This window comes from Brassica napus, chromosome A10 (assembly GCF_020379485.1).
Source record: "Brassica napus cultivar Da-Ae chromosome A10, Da-Ae, whole genome shotgun sequence".
In the NCBI taxonomy this organism is placed as follows: domain Eukaryota; kingdom Viridiplantae; phylum Streptophyta; class Magnoliopsida; order Brassicales; family Brassicaceae; genus Brassica; species Brassica napus.
This window is the reverse complement of record NC_063443.1, coordinates 7,317,214-7,337,082: the sequence shown is the minus strand read 5'-3', so window position 1 is coordinate 7,337,082 and position 19,869 is coordinate 7,317,214. Positions and strand designations below refer to the sequence as shown.

Here is a 19,869-nt window from a genome sequence, read left to right as displayed (position 1 = left end):
TGTTAATTGGGTTGGTGCAAGTTATTTGAATTATTTCTTTTGATGGTTATAGAGAAAAAGACTAGGATAGCACCAAACTAAGTTTTTGTTCCCAAAATAGCAGTCAAGGCTCAAAGTCACAAAAATAGGTTTCGTTAAAGAGGTAAATATACATTTATACCCCTTGGGTTAATTAATCCAAACCTTAGGGTTTAGAGTTAAGGGGTGGGGTTTTGGAATTAATGTTTAAAATTTATAAAAAATAAATACTAAAATAAAAAATAAAAATTTTAAAAAGGGTTTAAAATTTATAAAAAATAAATACTAAAATAAAAAATAAAAAATTTAAAAACAGTTTCAAAAAGTATTTTTAAATTATAAAAAGAAAATTTGAAAAAAAAATAAAAAAAAGTTTCGAAAAAAAATTTTCAAAAAAAAATTATAAAAATTTCGAATCTGAAAACATATAATCTGAAACTATAAAAAAAATTTCTTTTTTTCATTTTTTTTATTTTTATTTTATTTATTTTTATTTATTTTTGTTTGTTTTTTAATTTTAAACTAAGGGTATTAGAGATATTTTACCCTTTAATGAATGTCATTTTTGTGACTTTCTCCTTCTAGTGCTATTTTTGAGACATAAACTTCAAAAAGTGTTATTATTGACAATTGCCCATGGTTATATGCATGCATGTTTTTTTTCTTCTTCTTTTATTCGGTGGATTATTAGACTATTGTTCGACAATTGTAAATCTGCATTATTGGCGTGAAGTTACATTTTGGATATATAATTTTTTTGTACGTAATTTGAATTTCATTAATAATGGAAGTGACAATGAACACAAATTTCAATTTGAATTTCATATACTTTCATATATTTTTTGTTTGATTACTTTTAAGCGAATCAACTACGTCTTATTCTCCTATAGCTTAAACATGGAACGTGTTGACTGATTTTTTTTTTGATTAAAGGAACGTGTTGACTGAATTAATTATGGATTCAGGTTGTTCCTAAGGGTTTGAGAGTGGATTCTTCTCCTAATTGTTTGGCTCCACACCTTGTTTGTTTTTATGAATAGCTAAATTTCTCTGCTGTGTTGTTTTACTATGTCTTGTGTTCTTGTAATACTACAGGTCATGCAAACTAAATGATCGTTGATTGTATGCTGTGGTTATTAATAATGTAAACAAACTTTGAAAAGAGTTAAAAATTACATATACATGAAAAATAAGTTGTAAGCTAAACCTATAGTCTGATAATAATAATAATAATAATAATAATAATAATAATAATAATAATAATAATAATAATAATAATAATAATAATAATAATAATAATAATAATAATAATAACAAAATATAAATATTAAAATTAAGGATAAAAATAAAATTAAATACTCATTAAAATGTATCTTTTTACTTGTTCATCCGCCTCTATGGTAGGTTTATCCTAATAAGTCAATAACTTTCAGTGGATTGTTGAATTATTAATTTTTTTGTCAGTGATTATTAATTTATTATTTTTTAAACATTCATTTTCTTCTTATACTATGAAATATCGTTTTTAATTGATTAGACAGAATTTTCAAAACTATTTGTAAACGTTTAACAGTCGTCTACATATTGCCGAGGATTGAATTTGAGCTTCTGATATCTTGTTATTTTCATGAGTTAACATTTGTTATTCATTTTTATCATTTTAGGATGCATTTAAATGTATATATTGCATTTGTGTGTTCATTTGCATTTGATAGGGGCTAAATTGGACGTTTGAGAAGTTTGGGGTGAAATAGTGGGGTTATCTTTGAAAATAACAATTTTTGTGGCCGATTTGAAAATCATCAAAAGATAAGAGACCATTGTGGAATTACGAAGAGGTCTATAGTGCTCCATCAATTGTTTTGGGGCTGATTCAAAATGACATATGTACAAATCCAAGAGTTATGGGGTTACTATGAGAATAGCTGAAAGTTTAAGGACCAAGTGTGCCAATAAGCAAGAGTTGGCAATTGTTTTTCTCGAAGTGCTTTCATCTGGAACCGCGACGGCAAGACCTGATTCCGGTGACGATGGCCACAACGGAGCAAGATATGACGACGAATGGAGCCCTCTGATTGGTAATTTCACGCCGGCGAAGCTTGATTCACCGTGGAAACTTTTGAGCGTGACGAGGCTGAGGAAGAAGCATGGATGAGTCTGTGAATCGAGAAGAAGACGCGACGGAAGCAGTGCCTTGACGCGGAGAGCTCGTGTGTTGGAGACACGCTTCAGATTAAACCGCGACGGCGGAGCTCGAGCTGAATACATGAGAGAGCAAGCTTCGATTTGGTGACGAATCCATCATTCTGTTTCTCCAATGGTGATGCAGAGCGGGTTTGATGGCAGCCAGGAAGAAAAGACGCCAAGAATCATACGGACTGGATGCGATCAATGGTAGCCGCTCAGTGGCACCGCTGGAGACACGGCGAGCGTTGCAGCGTACTGTGAGAGATGAGTTCATCGAGCATAAGTGAAGCCCACAAATGAAAAGCCAAACAATATGGTCTATTAATGAAACACAACGTTTAAACGTGTCGCAACGTTAGGAAACGATTTATCTAGCTGACATCCTATGTGGTTTCATGAGAGTGAAACAAACACTCTTTTATAATAATTAACTAGGTTAAGATCCGCGCCTTGCACGGGATGAACATTATATATATAAATTATTTTATATATTATATGTTTATAACATATTATGAAATAATAAATATATATTGAATAATTAAAAAATCATTATCTACTACTTATATAATTAAATTGGTGCGGACATATAAATAAATGTTATAAATCGAAAAAAATATTTATTTCTATTTGATATGATATATAATTAAATTTAAATGATAATAACATATATATAGTATATTTTAATATTAATATTTATTAGATGATGCTTTTTGCTCATATATTTTTTTATCATTTGTATCTGTTATAGCAAAAAGTCTAAATTAGTGATAACAAAATTTTCACTGTGGGATTAATGGTTTAAGTAATTTATAATATTTTAAAATATTAAGTTGTCAATATTTTTTCAAATTTTTTATCAAAAAATTGTTCAAAGTAAATTTCAAAATTAAGATATTTATGTATTTTTATATGGCATATAATTTAATTTAAAATGATACATATATTTATATATCTTTTATTTTTGATACTTATTAAATGAGACTTTCAACTTATATTATTTTTTAATTATTTGTATAATGTCATAACAAAACTTTAAATGATAGATCACAAAATTTGAATGTGAAACTTTTAACAGTTTTAGTAATTTATACTCGTTTTTAAAAAGTCAAAATATAATATATAAATAATTTTTTTTTAATTTTTATTATATGATTACTATGATTCTTTAATTTATTTTAATAGCTTAAAATTAAAAAAATATAATTATAATGCACACTTATTTTTATTAAATCTTTATTATTCAAAATCATTAATTGTCATATATACTTTAGTCACATTAGGCAATTCCGTAATCTTATTTAAAGAAATAATGAAGCACATTAATAATGTATTTATTGTGGTTTAATAAAAAGCTTATTATATATTTAGATAGACCAACCTATTTCTCTAATGATTCTAAAAACCATTATAGTGATGACACGTGGCTAGGGGTGTCAAAATGGGTCATGACCCATGGGTTGACCCAACCCAAATTGACCCATTAACCCAAATGAACTGTTTATTAGTGTTTCATAAAGATTGCAAGTGATCTGGTTAGCTATAATGGTCTGTGATTTGGCAGTGAGTTCGGGTCTGAGACCTAATAATAACAACTTTGCTTCTCTGTTTCTTAAGTGTTTTGAGAGAGTCTTTTAAGTTTTTAGTGTTTCATAAAGATTGCAAGTGATCTGGTTAGCTATAATGGTGTGTGATTTCACTGATTTGGCAGTGAGTTCGGGTCTGAGACAGTGAGTGACTTTCTGAGATTTAGTAGTCTGGTTTTGGCTAATGTTGAAACTTGTAGAGAAATGGTCATCTCAATAGAAGAATCTGAAAGGTTTTATAGTTCAGTGTAATTAGTTGTTCTTGTTATACAATCTAATGATCGAAGTTTCTTTATCTTCAGGAGCTTCTTTGTTGTTTCTTGAAGAGAGACAGTGCACCGAGAAGCTGAGTATATGCCTTGTAAGTTTTGAAACTTGTTTGATTTAAACTACTTTTTCGTTAGTATATGCTGCATCTTTTGCTGATCCCTAATGTTTCTTGTGCGCAGGAGTCTTGATCATCACAAGTTAAAGGGACCTTATTTAAATTTTATTGCTGATTAGAGTATCCTTCTTCTGCATAACGTTTCTGCATTCCCTTGCTATCGCAGAGTGCTTCATAACAACGCTTTATATGGCTCAATACCTTTTTTTTTTTCAAAACTAAAGCTTGATATTGATGAATAATGAAACCTTTTGATCGTTATAAGCTGTGGATTCATCTTTTTTTTCTCCTGTTTAAGTGTTTATGTTTTGATCACAGCGAGTGTTAACGTGCTTCTTTGTTTTTTAAAATTTATTATAAAGATGTTGGGTTGATCGGTCAACCATTAACCCATCTGACCCATTTAATTTAATGGATAACATTTTTTGTAGCCACGTGTAGGGGTGTCAAAATGGGTCAAATGGGTCAACTCAACCCATAACCCAAATAATATATAGGGGATATACTAGATTTTGACACGCGCTTTAAAAACGCGGAGTTACCATTTGATTAAAATATTTTTATGCAATGAAAATTATAATTTGTATACATAATAGTTATATTTTTATAAAAAAAAAATATAATTTCTGTTTAATTTGTATGCTTTAATTTATCTTAAATGGACTAAAATTTTGGAAATTTCAAATTATTTGGACCCGTGTTATGGTAATCCATTTATGTAAAGTATTTATTACATTGATTTTATATTTATTAATTTAAAATGCAATAGTATAATCCATATTATTAATTATTTCAAATTTGATCAAAATTTATTTAAATATATTAATATGTTTGTTCAACCCACCTCGTACAAAATCACAAAGTTATTCTGACATTTTAAATAAATACTAGATTTTGACCCGCACTTGGAAAGCGCGGGTTTTTTAGATTATATTATAATACAAATTCTTATTATATCGAAAATATAATTTTTAATAGTTATATAATCTATGAATTAATTTATTTGATATTTTAGATGTACACTTTTACGTAAATTTCTTTTAGGCATGAGAATTATATCCGGATCAAAAAAACAAACCGAACCGATCCGAAAATATAGGTTTAGTTTAGGTCCAGAGAAGATAACCTATTGGGGTTTTTTTGGACCCGTAGGTCTTTGTTTTAGTCCGGGTCCTACCCTAAACCCGATCATAAATATGTTGTGTTTATTAGGTATATTTGGATATTATAAAAAAATTGGGTATTTGGATAAAATTTTGGGGTATTTTCAGTCGAGTGACAAATTTTGAATAACATTTTGAATTTTTAGTTATTTGAATTTTTTTGGCTATATGTTTGGAGTTTCAAGTACTTTTCATGTTTCAGATATTTTTTAGATTTTTTAGATATTTCGAATTTTCTTAGAATCCTAAATACCCGAACAATGTGGACTCATTACGTCCATATCGGGTCCAACAACCTTTTGATATAGATTTTGAATGTTATTGTACAAAAACATGGTTGATGAAATATTTTTAGAAAACTCATTTTTAAGTATGAAAATATATATCAAACTATAGACGGTTGAAATTTTAGTATATAATATGAGATTTTAGTAGAAAAATTTATATATGATATAATTACGTTATTATAAATGAAAGAGGAAGTTAGAATGTACACATATATGTCGTATAACTTCTCTTGCTTTAAATCATATATTATATGATAAAAGTGATAATATAAAACATTAGTTTTTATGCTTTTATGATTAAAAGTCAAAATGGTAAGTATAGTAATAATAATGATTAAGATTTATGAGTGATATTTGAATAAGTAAAGGAATTGAATAAATTATTGTTAGAGAAATATATGGTAACATATTGTTAGTCTAAGTTTAAGGTAAGACAAAAAAATAATGAGATAATGAGTTAAATGAAAGGGTTCAAACAACTTTCATATGTAGATTTTTTAAGACTCCTTCCCTTTTAATAGTATTGACTAGATTTTGACCCGCGCTTAGAAAGCGCATGGTTGTTGGATTATGTTATAATACAAAGTTTCATTATATCAAAAAACATATTTTTTAACAGCTATATAATCTGCAAATTAGTTTATTTGAAATTTTATATGTACACTTTTACGTAAGTTTATTTTCGACATGAGAATTATATCCGGATCAAAAAAATAAACCGAATCGACCCAAAATTATAGGTTTAGTTCAGGTCCAGAGAAGATAACCTATTGGGTTTTTTTGACCTGCAGGTCTTTGTTTGAGTCCGGGTCCTACCCTAGACCCGATCATAAATATGTGTTTATTAGGTATATTTGGATATTCCGAATATGTTTCCGGTATTATGGATATTATTTTTAAGTTTTTGGTTTACGATTAGAGTTTTGATTTCAGGTAAATTTTTCAAATTAAAAAAAAAAATTGGGTATTTGGATAAAATTTTGGATATTTTTCAGTTAATCGTGTCAGATTTTGAATAAGATTTTAAATTTTTAGGTATTTGAATTTTTTTTGATATTTTTTTGGAGTTTCAAATACTTTTCGTATTTCGGATATTTTTCAGATTTTTCATATATTTCAAATTCTTTTAGGATCTTAAATACCCGAACATATATGGACCCATTATGTCCATATCAGGTCCAACAACCTTTTGATATAGATTTTTAACGTTATTGTACAAAAACATGGTTGATGAAATATTTTTCTGAGTAAATGTATCATAAGAAATAATATTAAAATTTGTTAAAAATATTTAAAATATTGTATGTTTAGAGTGATTAATGTATTATCAGAAAAATAATAAATAGTTATACATAACTCCAACAATTTTTTATATTAGATTTTTTAAAACTCTTTTCTTTTTAATAGTATTGATTCGTTTTGAAGTGAAAAGTATATAAAAGTATAATATCTAAACAAATAATTTTCAAAATCTTGAATAATCAATACTGATATTGTGAAGTCATGTTAGCTTTAATAGAACCAATAAATTTCTTCATTTTTGTGAAGATAACATGAATATTCAGAAAAATCATTTTTAAATATGAAAATATTATCAAACTATAGACGGTTGAAAGTTTAGTATATGATATGATATTTTAGTGGGAAAGTTTATATATGATATGATTACTTTATTATAAACGAAAGAGGAAGTTAGAATGTACACATATATGTCTTGTAATTTATCTTGCTTTAAATTATATATTATATGATAAAAGTGATAATATAAAACATTAGTTTCAATGCCTTTACAATTAAAAATCAAAATGATAAATATAGTAATAGTAATGATTAGGATTTAGGAGTGTGATTTAAATAAATATAAGAATTGACTAAATTATTGTTAGAGAAATATATGGTAACATATTGTTAGTATAAATTTAAGGTAAGACCAAAAAATAGTGAGTTAAATGAAAGGGTCCAAACAACTTTTATAGGTAGATTTTTTAGACTCCTTCCCTTTTAATAGTATTGATTTAAAATCATAAAAATTTATGGTATAGGATTATTTTGAATATATCCATAAATTGTTGATTTTGATTTTGCGTTATAAATTTTAATTTTAATTTTTCAAATCAGTTAGCATTGTCAATTGAAAACTTTATACTAATAGTGTAGGCTGGGAAATAAAGTTGGGTACACAATATGAGTAGGAATATTAGTGTAGAAAATATGGAAAGTTAATATATTTTGTGGATCCAATATTAAAATAGTATATTTGATGATCTTAGAAATGCAAAAGATATTAGTAAGTAATATTTTAGCAGAATAAACAAAAATTTATATATTTTGTGAATCCTAATATTTTCAAACTTTAATTTTTAAAAAAATCGTGGCTTTAATGATGTATAATGTTCCACAAGATATTCTTAGTAATATATGCTTTGAATTATGGAAGTTATATATTTCTATATATGGTAAATCTTCGAAAAATTAAAGCACAAAATCGTGTTTTTCAAATTATTCCTAAGAATATCTTCACACAATTGGTTCGTATCTTTCCTAAATTGATGCTAAAATCATAAATAATAAAGAAAATGAGAAAATGCTTACATATTTTACGATTTAGTTGGGATGCTTATAACTAAAATAGCTTCTTCATATTACACATCATGTTACAGTGTAGGGTTTTCTAACTTAGGGCCTAGGGTTATACTATCCTATTTTACATATATATATATATCAAAGCAATACCGCACATTGTATTTTGTTACACATAAATGATCCGGTTTATTTTAAAAAATTATAGTGATGGTGACATTAATCTATACCATTAAAAGGTGTCTTTAAAAATCTACTTATAAAAAGTTGTTGGATTCTTTATTTTATTTTTATTTTTTGGTCTTCCTTATATATTATACGTTATCCCTATTTATTCTCACTTTGTTATCAGCAAAATAAATATTACTAATTGGGCTTTGGGCGTTTAACTTAAAAAAGATAATTTAACTGATACAATCCATGCAAAAAAGAAAATTATAAATCCAATTAACTTTTGTTACATAAAAAAAATTAACCAAATTAACTTTAGACCTATTTTTTACAAAATCCCAAATTATGAAAACTATTTTATACATAAATACATATAAATGTAATACTATTTAAATTGTATGGATTTCTAATAATAAAATATCTTTCACAAACTGATTTTTAAAAAAAAAAAAAATTGATAATAGTTTGATAGAAAATTTAAAAAGGAAAAAAAATAATACTTGCTTCACTATTTTGGTAGATTGATAATTAATATATTTATAAATAAACTTAACAATATTTGTTATAAGAAATTTCTTATACAAGTCAAATTAATATATCAAAAATTTATAAAACAAAAAACAAATTATATTTTTCTCAGTGGGTTAATAACGGTCTTTTTGATTTTCAGATACTTTTACTATATTCATTTTATTATATTCTATCCCACTATATATGAGTTACTAGATCTTACAGTTCGACCACAAGTCTGATTCGGATATGAAAACTCAATGAAAACATTGTACCGGACTAAAATAATAATAGTAGAACAGCTTTTATATATTTTAGATATCTAATAATAAATATAAATTTATTTAATATTTGAGTTTACGGTCACCAAAAATATATCCGCGCTTCTTAAGCGCGGATCAAAATCTAGTTATGTTTTTAAAAGAATATACAATGTCTGATGATATAATAGCGATGGACATATATTTTGGCATTATGGGTTGGGACATGTTATATGAATAAGCTAATTTCAGTATGAGAACCTTAAGTTATAAAACAGAAAAGTATAAATATTGTGGTAAATACAGTGTTATTTAGCTAGTTGGTGGTGGTTTGTTAGGTGAATGTATTTATGAGAACGTTTTGTTATGTCCAAATATTGGGGTAAATACAGTGGTTATATGTTTATGTGTTGTCTTGTATGCATACTAGTTTATTTATATTCTTGGAACTATTAGTTTCTTGATTGTTTATCTGCCAATCTCTTTTGTATATATAAATTTTGATGTTGCGGAATGTAAAGAGTCTTTCTGCGGTGGTCTTGTTGTTCCTAGGATTAGCTTGAGTGGTAGGTCCAGAGAGGGAATGGTGGAAAAAAACTAGGATTAGCTTTAACAGATTTTTGTGGCCAGATTTATATACTAAAAATCTTAATCCAACAGTGGAGAACCAAGTTCACAGAAACGATCAATTGACAAGTAGGATCACAGAAATATTAAGAAACTGGATAGTTCAATAAACCAAAGGAGTGAGAAAGCTTTAACAATTCAAATAGAAGGTTGAAAGTAGCAAAGAGGAAAGATAATGAAGAACTTTTGCAGAAACGTAGAGGAAACCTCTAGTCGACCTTAATGTGGAGAGGATTGTTAAGGTGTAGCTGTATGATCTTAGGAACCACCACTTTTAACACGCCGTTTTTCATCTCCGCCTTTATCTCATTCGCCTTGTATTCTTCTTGGGGCAACTCAATCCTACTTGAAAACTTACGTCCTTCCTCGTGCTCTTCTCCTTTGATCACAAGTGTATCCTGTTCCAAAGAAAGCTTCACATCCTCTCTGCTAAGCCCCGGCATATCAATCCTCACGTGTAAGGCATTCTCCTTCTCTTTCACATCCCACCCAAGTCTTCCACCCGTTGCTACAACCAGAGGGCCTTTTTCTTCGTCCTCTAGGGATTGAATCACATGGCTCAAGCTCATGGCTGGTGTAATCAGATCGTAGAAGCCTGGAAGTGGAGTCACATCAAAGAAAACCAGATTCAGATCCGACACTTGTTCCGTTATAATAATAACAAATGAGAGGAATTAGACCTCGATTACCTGATTTGGTATTGAAGAGGCGATAAGCAGCCGCCGGACGAGGGACGACGACGGTGGAAGAGAGAAGTCTCCTGAAAGCTAGACGCGATGTCGAGGCCATTTTCAGAAAAGAGAAGAAGGTACGAGGAGCAAGGAGGGTAAAGTGATAATGAGAGAGGGGTGAATTATATAGAAGAAGGTTCTAGAAGTACGTGGTCCGCAAGTAAAATACGTATAATAACTCTTTTGGATCCTAATTAAAGTTTTCTCTACGGTTCGGTTTTGTATGAATTGGCGGCCGATTAAAAACCGGTTTAGATTGATTTGGTTCAGTTTGTTTCTTCTTCGATGGGAGATTAATGATTTTCGTTTATTCATTCGAGAGTAGTCGATCGAGAGATGATGGTGGATCTGGGTCCGTTCTCAGATGAGAAGTTCGATGCGAAGCGGTGGGTTAACTCGTCGTGCCAAGCGCGTCACCCGCAGGACTCGCTGGAGAAACACCTCGTGGATCTGGAAATGAAGCTCCAGATCGCCTCCGAGGAGATCGGATCGTCTCTCGAAGAGCAGAGCGGAAGCGCTCTCCTTCGCGTCCCTCGCGCAACGCGCGATGTCCTGCGGCTACGTGACGACGCGGTGTCTCTGCGTAGCTCAGTTGCCGGAATCCTCCAGAAGCTCAAGAAGGTACGCATTGTGTATTCTGCACACTAGATCTGAGATCTCATGAGTTAGAAATGGATGGCACTTGCAGGCAGAGGGATCATCAGCAGATTGTATAGCTACACTTGCTAGAGTGGACAGTGTCAAACAGAGAATGGAGGCTGCCTACAAAACACTACAGGTTTGGTAAATCAATCCAGACTTGGTTCGATCCAGTATTGAATTATCTTCTTTGGGGGGACAGGATGCAGCTGGGTTAACTCAGTTAAGCTCGACGGTTGAGGATGTTTTTGCCAGTGGCGATCTTCCTCGTGCTGCAGAAACTCTTGCCAGCATGAGAAACTGCTTGTCTGCTGTTGGAGAGGTTGTACCAAATACCATTCTTGACTAGTGTATCCTCCCTCACTCACTCACTCACTCACTCACTCAACTCCAGTTTTTGATAAACAGGTTGCAGAGTTTGCTAATGTTAGAAAGCAACTAGAAGTTTTGGAGGATAGGCTAGAGGCGATGGTGCAGCCACGTCTTACTGATGCATTAACATATCACAAGGTTGGTACCTTAGTATCTTTTAATTTAGGTTGTTGCTGTTAGATTCGACTGAAAAGCCTTTTTCACAAATCTGGCAGGTTGATGTTGCCCAAGATTTGCGAGGAATTCTCATCCGGATTGGGAGATTCAAGTCTCTCGAGTTGCAATATTCAAAAGTCCGTCTTAAGCCAATTAAACAACTCTGGGATGATTTCGACACTAAGCAAAGACCCAACAAGCTTTCCAGCGAGAGAAGTGAAACCCAACCGTTGTCTAGTGGCGGCGATGAGCTTCACTTGACATCCTTTGCCAGTTCGCTGCCAAGCTTTTACGACGAGTTGCTACTCTATCTTGAGCAGGAGTGGAAATGGTATTTCTGGACTTTTTTTTTTTAACAGTAACTAAAGACCCAATCATATGATTTGGCTTTCATGAACACCATGTCAGACCTTTATGCCCGATCATGTGGGTTTTTCTTTCATGATTGTTCAGGTGTATGGTTGCCTTCCCTGATGACTACATGACTCTCGTCCCAAAGCTGTTGGTTGAGACCATGGGAGTACTTGGGTCTAGCTTTGTTTCGCGTCTTAACCTTGCAACAGGAGATGCTGTTCCTGAAACAAAAGCACTCGCAAAAGGTCAGATTTTCCTTCTTAGTCTAGTCCTTTACCCAGAATGTTTGGGGTTACTTGCTTCCATGGTGGTTTTACTCTACCATCAGCATGCTTTGCTAGATAGTACTAAGAGGATTAGTTTTCTTCTGCTTTGACATGAGCTACTACTGTTCTTGGTGTTTTGTCTGAGTTGTTATTTTGATGCAAAATAGCCAACTTTGTGAATCGGTCAATTTAGCAGGAAAGTTTGGAAAAAAGTCTGAAGTTTTGTTATTAAACCTACTCATTTAGCGATTGCAAATCTCCCAAACATTTAAGCAATATTTCGTTTGTCTTACATTTATATTTGTGCAATGAGAGGAGTACTGATACTTCTGATGTATTTCTTGAACAGGTGTGATGGATCTATTATCCGGAGACTTACCCAAGGGTATTAATATCCAGACCAAGCATCTTGAGGCCCTTATTGACCTGCACAACGTAACTGGGTCCTTTGCGAGAAATATCCAGCACCTGTTTGCTGAATCTGAACTTAGGGTCTTAATAGATACGCTGAAGGCCGTGTACTCACCCTTCGAATCATTTAAGCAAAAGTAAGTTTCATGTTGTGTAGTTTTCTTCTCAACACGTCTCTGTCCATTTCTAGCATTTATGGAATGTCTCATTTTCCAATAGTTCTTCAAGGCTTGCTTGTGACATTAGAATTGATCATGCTTTAGGTATGGGAAGATGGAACGTGCTATTCTGTCTTCGGAGATCGCAGTTGTGGATCTGAGAGGGGCCGTTACGCGTGGTGTTGGAGCTCAAGGAATTGAACTCAGCGAAACAGTGCGTAGGATGGAAGAGTCTGTTCCCCAAGTTGTTGTTCTTCTTGAAGCTGCGGTTGAGAGGTGTATTGGTTTCACTGGGGGCTCAGAGGCAGACGAGCTGATACTTGCAATAGATGACACTATGTTGCAGTATATCTCTATGCTTCAGGAAACACTCAAATCTTTGAGAGTTGTGTTCGGAGTGGATGGTACAGGTGATGGAGTTAGCTCAAAGAAAGATGGAAGTGCAGAGAAAAGCTCTCGTAAGATGGACTTGAGTTCAAATGAGGAGTGGTCCATTGTCCAGGGAGCTCTTCAAATACTTACAGTAGCGGATTGCCTTACGAGCAGGTCTTCTGTATTTGAAGCTTCTTTGAGAGCCACTCTGGCTAGACTAAACTCCAGCTTGTCTATTTCATTATTTGGCACAAATCTGGATCAGAACCTGTCACATTTGACAAGTGAACAAACAGCTGGAGATTTGTCTATGGCTGGACGAGCTTCCCTGGATGTGGCAGCTATTCGGTTGGTTGATGTTCCGGAGAAGGCTCGCAAACTCCTAAACCTGTTGGAGCAGGTAGTCTTAATTGACAAAGATTCATAAATTAATATACAATGTTCTCTCTTATGTATAATTTCCTTTTGCTGTTTTGTTGCAGTCAAAAGATCCAAGGTTCCACGCACTGCCTTTGGCATCTCAGAGAGTAGCTGCGTTTGCGGACACAGTGAACGAACTTGTCTATGACATCCTCATATCAAAAGTCAGGCAAAGACTCGGGGAAGTATCTCGCCTACCAATCTGGTCTTCTGTGGAGGAACAAACTGCGTTTGCTCTACCAAACTTCAGCTCATACCCTCAGGCTTACGTTACAAGCGTTGGAGAATATCTCCTGACTTTACCTCAGCAGCTGGAGCCTCTAGCTGAAGGAATCTCAACCAATGGTGATTCAAACAACGAGGACGCACAGTTCTTTGCAACCGAGTGGATGTTCAAGGTAGCAGAAGGCGCAACGGCTCTGTACATGGAGCAACTGAGAGGAATCCAATACATTTCAGACCGAGGAGCACAGCAACTGTGTGTAGATATAGAGTACTTGAGCAATGTGCTTGCGGCCTTGTCCATGCCGATTCCGCCTGTGCTTGCAACTTTCCAGACGTGTTTGGCTACACCAAGAGATGAGCTGAAAGATGTGATGAAATCAGACGCTGGTAGTGAACTTGATTTCCCTACGGCTAATCTTGTTTGTAAGATGCGTCGTATCAGTTTCGATTAGTCTCTGAACTCTCAAAAACATGCTTTTGTGCCCTACGAAGAGGACCTGCTAACTAATTTGTTCGGCTGGCCATTGTCATATTTGTATTACACATTTCCAAGTTTTGATGCTATCATAAGACAAGTTTCTTTGTTTTCTTAATATAATGTAATAAAGTTATACCCCCATCCGTTTTAAACAAGGAAGTTTTTGATGTTTAAAAATAGAAGATGTTTCCATTTTTTCAATGTAATTTTTACTTTTATCAAAAATTGCATAACTAATGATATTTTGTAGTTTATTTTATTATTGATTGAACAATTTTCAATTTATATTTTAATAATACTTTTTAGATAAAAACAAGTTTCAGAGTAATTATGCACCAACTTAAGAATTCATGTAGGTTGAAAGCGAGAAAGTAATTAAACTCTTAATTATGCAACTAGATTTTGACCCGCGCTTGGAAAGCGCAGGTTTTTTGGATTATATTATAATACAAAGTTTTATTATATTGAAAATATAATTTCTAACAGTTATATAATCTATGAATTAGTTTATTTGATATTTTATATGTACACTTTTACGTAAATTTTTTTTAGGCATGAGAATTATATCCGGATCAAAAAAACAAACCGAACCGACCCGGAAATATAGGTTTAGTTCAGGTCTAGAGAAGTTAAGAATTGGGGGTTTTTTTTGGACCCGCATGTCTTTGTTTGAGTCCGGGTACTACCCTAGACCCAATCATACATATGTTGTGTTTATTAGGTATATTTGGATATTTCGAATATGTTTCCAGAATTATGGATATTTCTTTTAGGTTTTTGGTTTATGGTTATAGTTTTTATTTCAGGCAAATTTTCAAATTAAAATTTTTTTTGGGTATTTGGATAAATTTTTGGGTATTTTCAGTTTAGTGACAGATTTTGAATAAGATTTTGAATTTTTAGGTATTTTAATTTTTTTGGGTATTTGTTTGGAGTTTCAAGTACTTTTCGTGTTTCAGATATTTTTCAGATTTTTTAGATATTTCGAATTTTCTTAGGATCCTAAATACCCGAACAGATGTGGACCTATTACGTCTATATCGGGTCCAACAACCTTTTGATATAAATTTTTAATGTTATTGTACAAAAACATGGTTGATGAAATATTTTTAGAAAACTCATTTTTAAATATGAAAATATCTATCAAACTATAGAGGGTTGAAAGTTTAGTATATAATATGAGATTTTAGTAGGAAAGTTTATATATGATTTGATTATGTTATTATAAAGGAAAGAGAAAGTTAGAATGTACACATATATATCGTGTAACTTCTATTGCTTTAAATCATATATTATATGATAAAAGTAATAATATAAAACATTAGTTTCAATGTTTTTATGATTAAAAGTTAAAATGGTAAATATAGTAATAGTAATGATTAAGATTTAGGAGTGATATTTGAATAAATAAAAAAATTGAATAAATTATTGTTAGAGAAATATATGATAACATATTGTTAGTCTAAGTTTAAGGTAAGACCAATAAATAATGAGTTAAATGAAAGGGTCCAAACAACTTTTATAGGTAGATTTTTTAAGACTCCTTCCCTTTTAATAGTATTGATACTAGGGCAAGTACGTAATTAAGTGTTTAGATCAACATATTTTTATTTTCAAAAGCATAATTTTCTGTTTTTGTGAAACATTATTTACATGTGATCTTTATTTATATAATATCTAATGATATCGAGAGCTGAATTAGCAGTTGTTGACCAAATTGCATAATTATATTGTTGTGATTCTTGGAATGATATAATATTTTATCTTTATTGCGATGATGTATTTTTTTTTTTTAAATTTTTTTTATTTGAGGTAATCCATTATCATATGTTATTTTTAAAATGCAAGAGACGATGTTACGATGCCATTTTGCTTTCTTTAAAAGTGTGTCAATGTTTGGGAGATAGTAATATGTATGCTATTTGTATTTTATTTTATTTATTAGATAGTGTTACTCTTTTTTCACCATATGTTTGATTAAGTATAATTGCTCATTTTGCTTTTCCATTAATTTTCATATTTTTTTTTTGGTTTTTGAGTTTGGTAACACAAAAGAAAAAATATTTGTGAGATTAGATCTTTTAGTTGGTTTGAGCTTATGAAACATTATTTCCATTTGAAAATGAGTTTAAAATCATTGTTTGTTAGGATATTTTTTAGTTCTTTTTGATTTTATTATTTTATTTTATGGGATATTATAAATAAATGGTGAAATCACATTGTTAGAGTTTTTAGTTGGAACGTATTTGGAAGTTTGTTCAATAGTAAAATGAAAGTCAGCATTATTGCATACTATAGTTTTGAAGGGAGATACGATAAAAGTCATGTACATACACAAACAAATATGTATCCTATCATTTTTGATACAATTGAACATTTTTGAAGTGTGATTTGCTATAAGTACATATGTTTATATGACAACACTATTAGTACATATATTTATATGATAACAAATCTTAACATTGTTCTTTAACAAAAAAAAAAAATCTTATCGTTGCTCTATTTTGGAACTAAATATCCAATTTTTCTAAAACCCTCACAACTTAATTTCATATGGGTTTATGCTCTGTTAATCTCATGAAAATTATTACCATTTTCCAATGATTCAAACGTAATATTAATACTCAGAAAAACTTGTAAAATCACACTTCAAAAAAATTTATGTAAAATCACTGATGCAACTAACATGGCTCATGTGGCTCGTGGCCACCAATAGCCCGTTGCTTGATCATGTACCATTGTTGCCTTTGCAACTAATATCGTGAATCACATTAGCTATTGCAACCCAAGAGTAAATATCCACTATATTGGCCACAAATTTAAAACAGATTTGAATACTTTTATGCCTGCATGAAACTTCTCAGTTGCACCATTGCAAAATAAAGAGATCAAATTGACATTTCAAACAACATCAAACGCTAAACGCAGTCAAAACTAACATAAAAGTAACATTTGCTTGTACATACCAAACAAAATCTTTTGTTTTAATCTATCACATAAAGGCAAAATCAAGAAGAAATTTGAATTTTTTATTATAGTGAATGAGAAATACAAAAGAAAAAGGCTTCGTCAACGGTAGTTTTTGGACTATTGGGATCAAATAATAATTGCAAAAAAAAAAAAAAAACTGATTGTCTTGTCTACATTTATGGGTGGAGACTTGTTGATCCAAGCATAAAACTTCCTCCTATTATAGCTCCATTAATGGAGTTAGATCTTCCATCACTTTACTTGACCACCTTCTTCTCCTCTGGTTTCTTAGACATAAAATTTTCTTGCACCAAACGATCCAATGCATTCCAAGCGCTTAAAGATATTACAACAAAATCATAACCCCGTTAAGTAAAACCAGTTTGATTAGAAAAAACAGTTCAGATGGTTAAAAAATTGATTTGGTTTACCTTCTGTGTCCAACCAGAAGATAATGTTCCGGTTTCCCTTAGCCTTCTTCTGCTTGTTTAGACCAATTCAGGAAGCAACAAAACTACCTTAGAGAGACATGTAGCAAGCTTTTGTTTTCCTATTATCTGACTTGTCACGCCCAGGAGTGTAGAAGGTGACCTGGTCTGAATCATCCAAAAACATACCATGTTACTGAGAAATATATTACTTACGATGCAAGAAACTCAATGAGAATGCAATTTATAGTATTACTTTAACAATGAAGCTTCTTCCACATGCCATTCTTTTCTGCCCTACGCTATTAATTCTCATATTATGTCATCAACTCTCCATGATCAAGAAGAACTTAAACGTAATCGTAAAGATAAACTGTACCGTTAAGAAGATGTGTGAAGAAGCGGTTAGATTCAGTTCGACGCCAGCTTTCATAGACATAAGCAGAACCTGATACATCATATTATCATACAGTTATTTAATTTTATTCTTGATTCACAGTTTTTTGTCAGAAACTTATCAATTTACTTACTGTTTTGTGATGGTTTCATTGCATCCTTCAACACTTTCTCACTGGACTGCTGAGCTAATTTTCCATTGAACCAAAAGAATTCTGATCCCCCTTTTCACAAAAGAATCTATTGAAGATCCATAAACAAAGTATATTGGCTTAAAGACAATGCTCTTCTCACCAGTAAGGCCGTATCAGACATCTTGATATTCTCTAAACATCTGGGCAGCACTGAAACCGTTAAGACTCTTTCCATTTATTAACAACTAGGATAAGACCCGCGCCTTGCGCGGAATTAAGTTATTATTTTTATTATATTTTGGAGAATGAATCAATAGTTTGGCTTCATTTGGATAACGGGTGTTCAATGCGGATATCGGGTTGGTTTCAGTTCGGTTTGTTTTTTTCGGTATTTGGTTAGTAAAATATAATTACTATTCTAAATCCATATTTACTTTGACTTTAGTCTTTCACATACTATTGAAAGATTTCAACTGGACGACTAAATTGATCAGCCAATCTTGTTGCATTAAATCATTAGTGTTTATATATATATATATATATATATTATTTAGTTTGAATATTTATTAAATAAAATTCATATGTGTTATATTTTATGATCATTTGTAACTTATTATAACAAAAAAATAATCTATTGATCACAAAATTTTCAGAGTGGGAATATTCAAATTTCTATAATATAAAATTCAAAAAAAAAGAACTAAGATACCAAAAATATAACATATAAGAAAAAATATAAATGTTTTTATTATATATTTAATGTGATTTTTTAATATCTTTCAATAATATAAAATTAAAAAAAAAGAACTAAGATACCAAAATTGTTATCAAATATTTATTATTCATAATAATTAATTTTCATATATACGTTAATCATATTAGGTAATTTCGTAGCTTTTAATTTAGGAAAGTGCAAAAACAAATTTGGTAGATTATTTATCAATTCGATAGTTAGTTTAATAAAAAATATAATATAAGTCAAGATGGACCAACCTATTTTTCTAAGAATAGTATATTTTATATAGTCATTTATTAAATGAGAATTTATAATCATAAAGTTCTATGATCATTCATATCATTTTATAACTGAATATTTAAATCATCGATAACAAAATTTTCAATGTGAAATCTTTAATAAGTTTATAATTTATAAATGTTTTTGAAAATTCATTGAAAGTTTTAATATTAAAATATTTATGTAATCTTATGGTATATAGTATAATCTATATATATATATATATATGTTTTATTATTAAATGATATTTTTTACTCATATGGTTTTAAAATAATGTGTATCTTCTTATAATATTAAATAAAAGTTCATATTAATACAATTTTATGATCATTTGTAACTTATTATGACAAAAAAAATAATCTATTGATCACAAAATTTTCAGAGTGGGGATCTTCAAATTTCTAATAATTTATAGACGTTTTGAAAAATTCAAAATATAACATATAAGAAAAATTATAAATGTTTTTATTATATATTTAATGTGATTTTTAATATATTTTAATAATATAAAATTAAAAAAAGAACTAAGATACAAAAATTGTTATCAAATATTTATTATTCATTATAATTAAT

The 19,869-nt window shown here is 30.6% G+C and overlaps 2 protein-coding genes and 1 long non-coding RNA gene across 6 annotated transcripts; 1 reads left to right on the top strand and 2 right to left on the bottom strand.

Annotated features, from left to right (window-relative positions):
• Positions 1–9,816: 9,816 nt before the first annotated feature.
• On the bottom strand, positions 9,817–10,629 carry LOC111213927 (23.5 kDa heat shock protein, mitochondrial-like). Its single transcript, XM_022715770.2, has 2 exons — positions 10,461–10,629; positions 9,817–10,366 (listed from the first exon to the last, which is right to left on the bottom strand). The coding sequence occupies exons 1-2, from the start codon at positions 10,558–10,560 to the stop codon at positions 9,981–9,983; spliced, it is 486 nt and encodes a 161-aa protein (XP_022571491.1). The 5' UTR covers positions 10,561–10,629; the 3' UTR covers positions 9,817–9,980.
• Positions 10,630–10,711: 82 nt separating this feature from the next.
• On the top strand, positions 10,712–14,492 carry LOC111212759 (conserved oligomeric Golgi complex subunit 7-like). Its single transcript, XM_022714346.2, has 9 exons — positions 10,712–11,123; positions 11,191–11,280; positions 11,344–11,463; positions 11,550–11,651; positions 11,729–12,000; positions 12,123–12,268; positions 12,639–12,837; positions 12,964–13,630; positions 13,713–14,492. The coding sequence occupies exons 1-9, from the start codon at positions 10,839–10,841 to the stop codon at positions 14,325–14,327; spliced, it is 2,496 nt and encodes an 831-aa protein (XP_022570067.2). The 5' UTR covers positions 10,712–10,838; the 3' UTR covers positions 14,328–14,492.
• A 2,845-nt stretch (positions 14,493–17,337) lies between these two features.
• On the bottom strand, positions 17,338–18,532 carry LOC111216000. 4 transcript variants are annotated; one of them, XR_007317109.1, is made up of 6 exons: positions 18,442–18,532; positions 18,282–18,371; positions 18,131–18,199; positions 18,008–18,043; positions 17,755–17,919; positions 17,338–17,659 (listed from the first exon to the last, which is right to left on the bottom strand). It is a non-coding gene; the product is annotated as an uncharacterized LOC111216000 (long non-coding RNA). The 4 variants fall into 4 exon arrangements; XR_007317108.1 differs by having other exon boundaries at positions 17,346–17,659; positions 18,008–18,048; XR_007317106.1 differs by having other exon boundaries at positions 17,351–17,659; positions 18,008–18,053.
• Between the last annotated feature and the right edge of the window lie 1,337 nt (positions 18,533–19,869).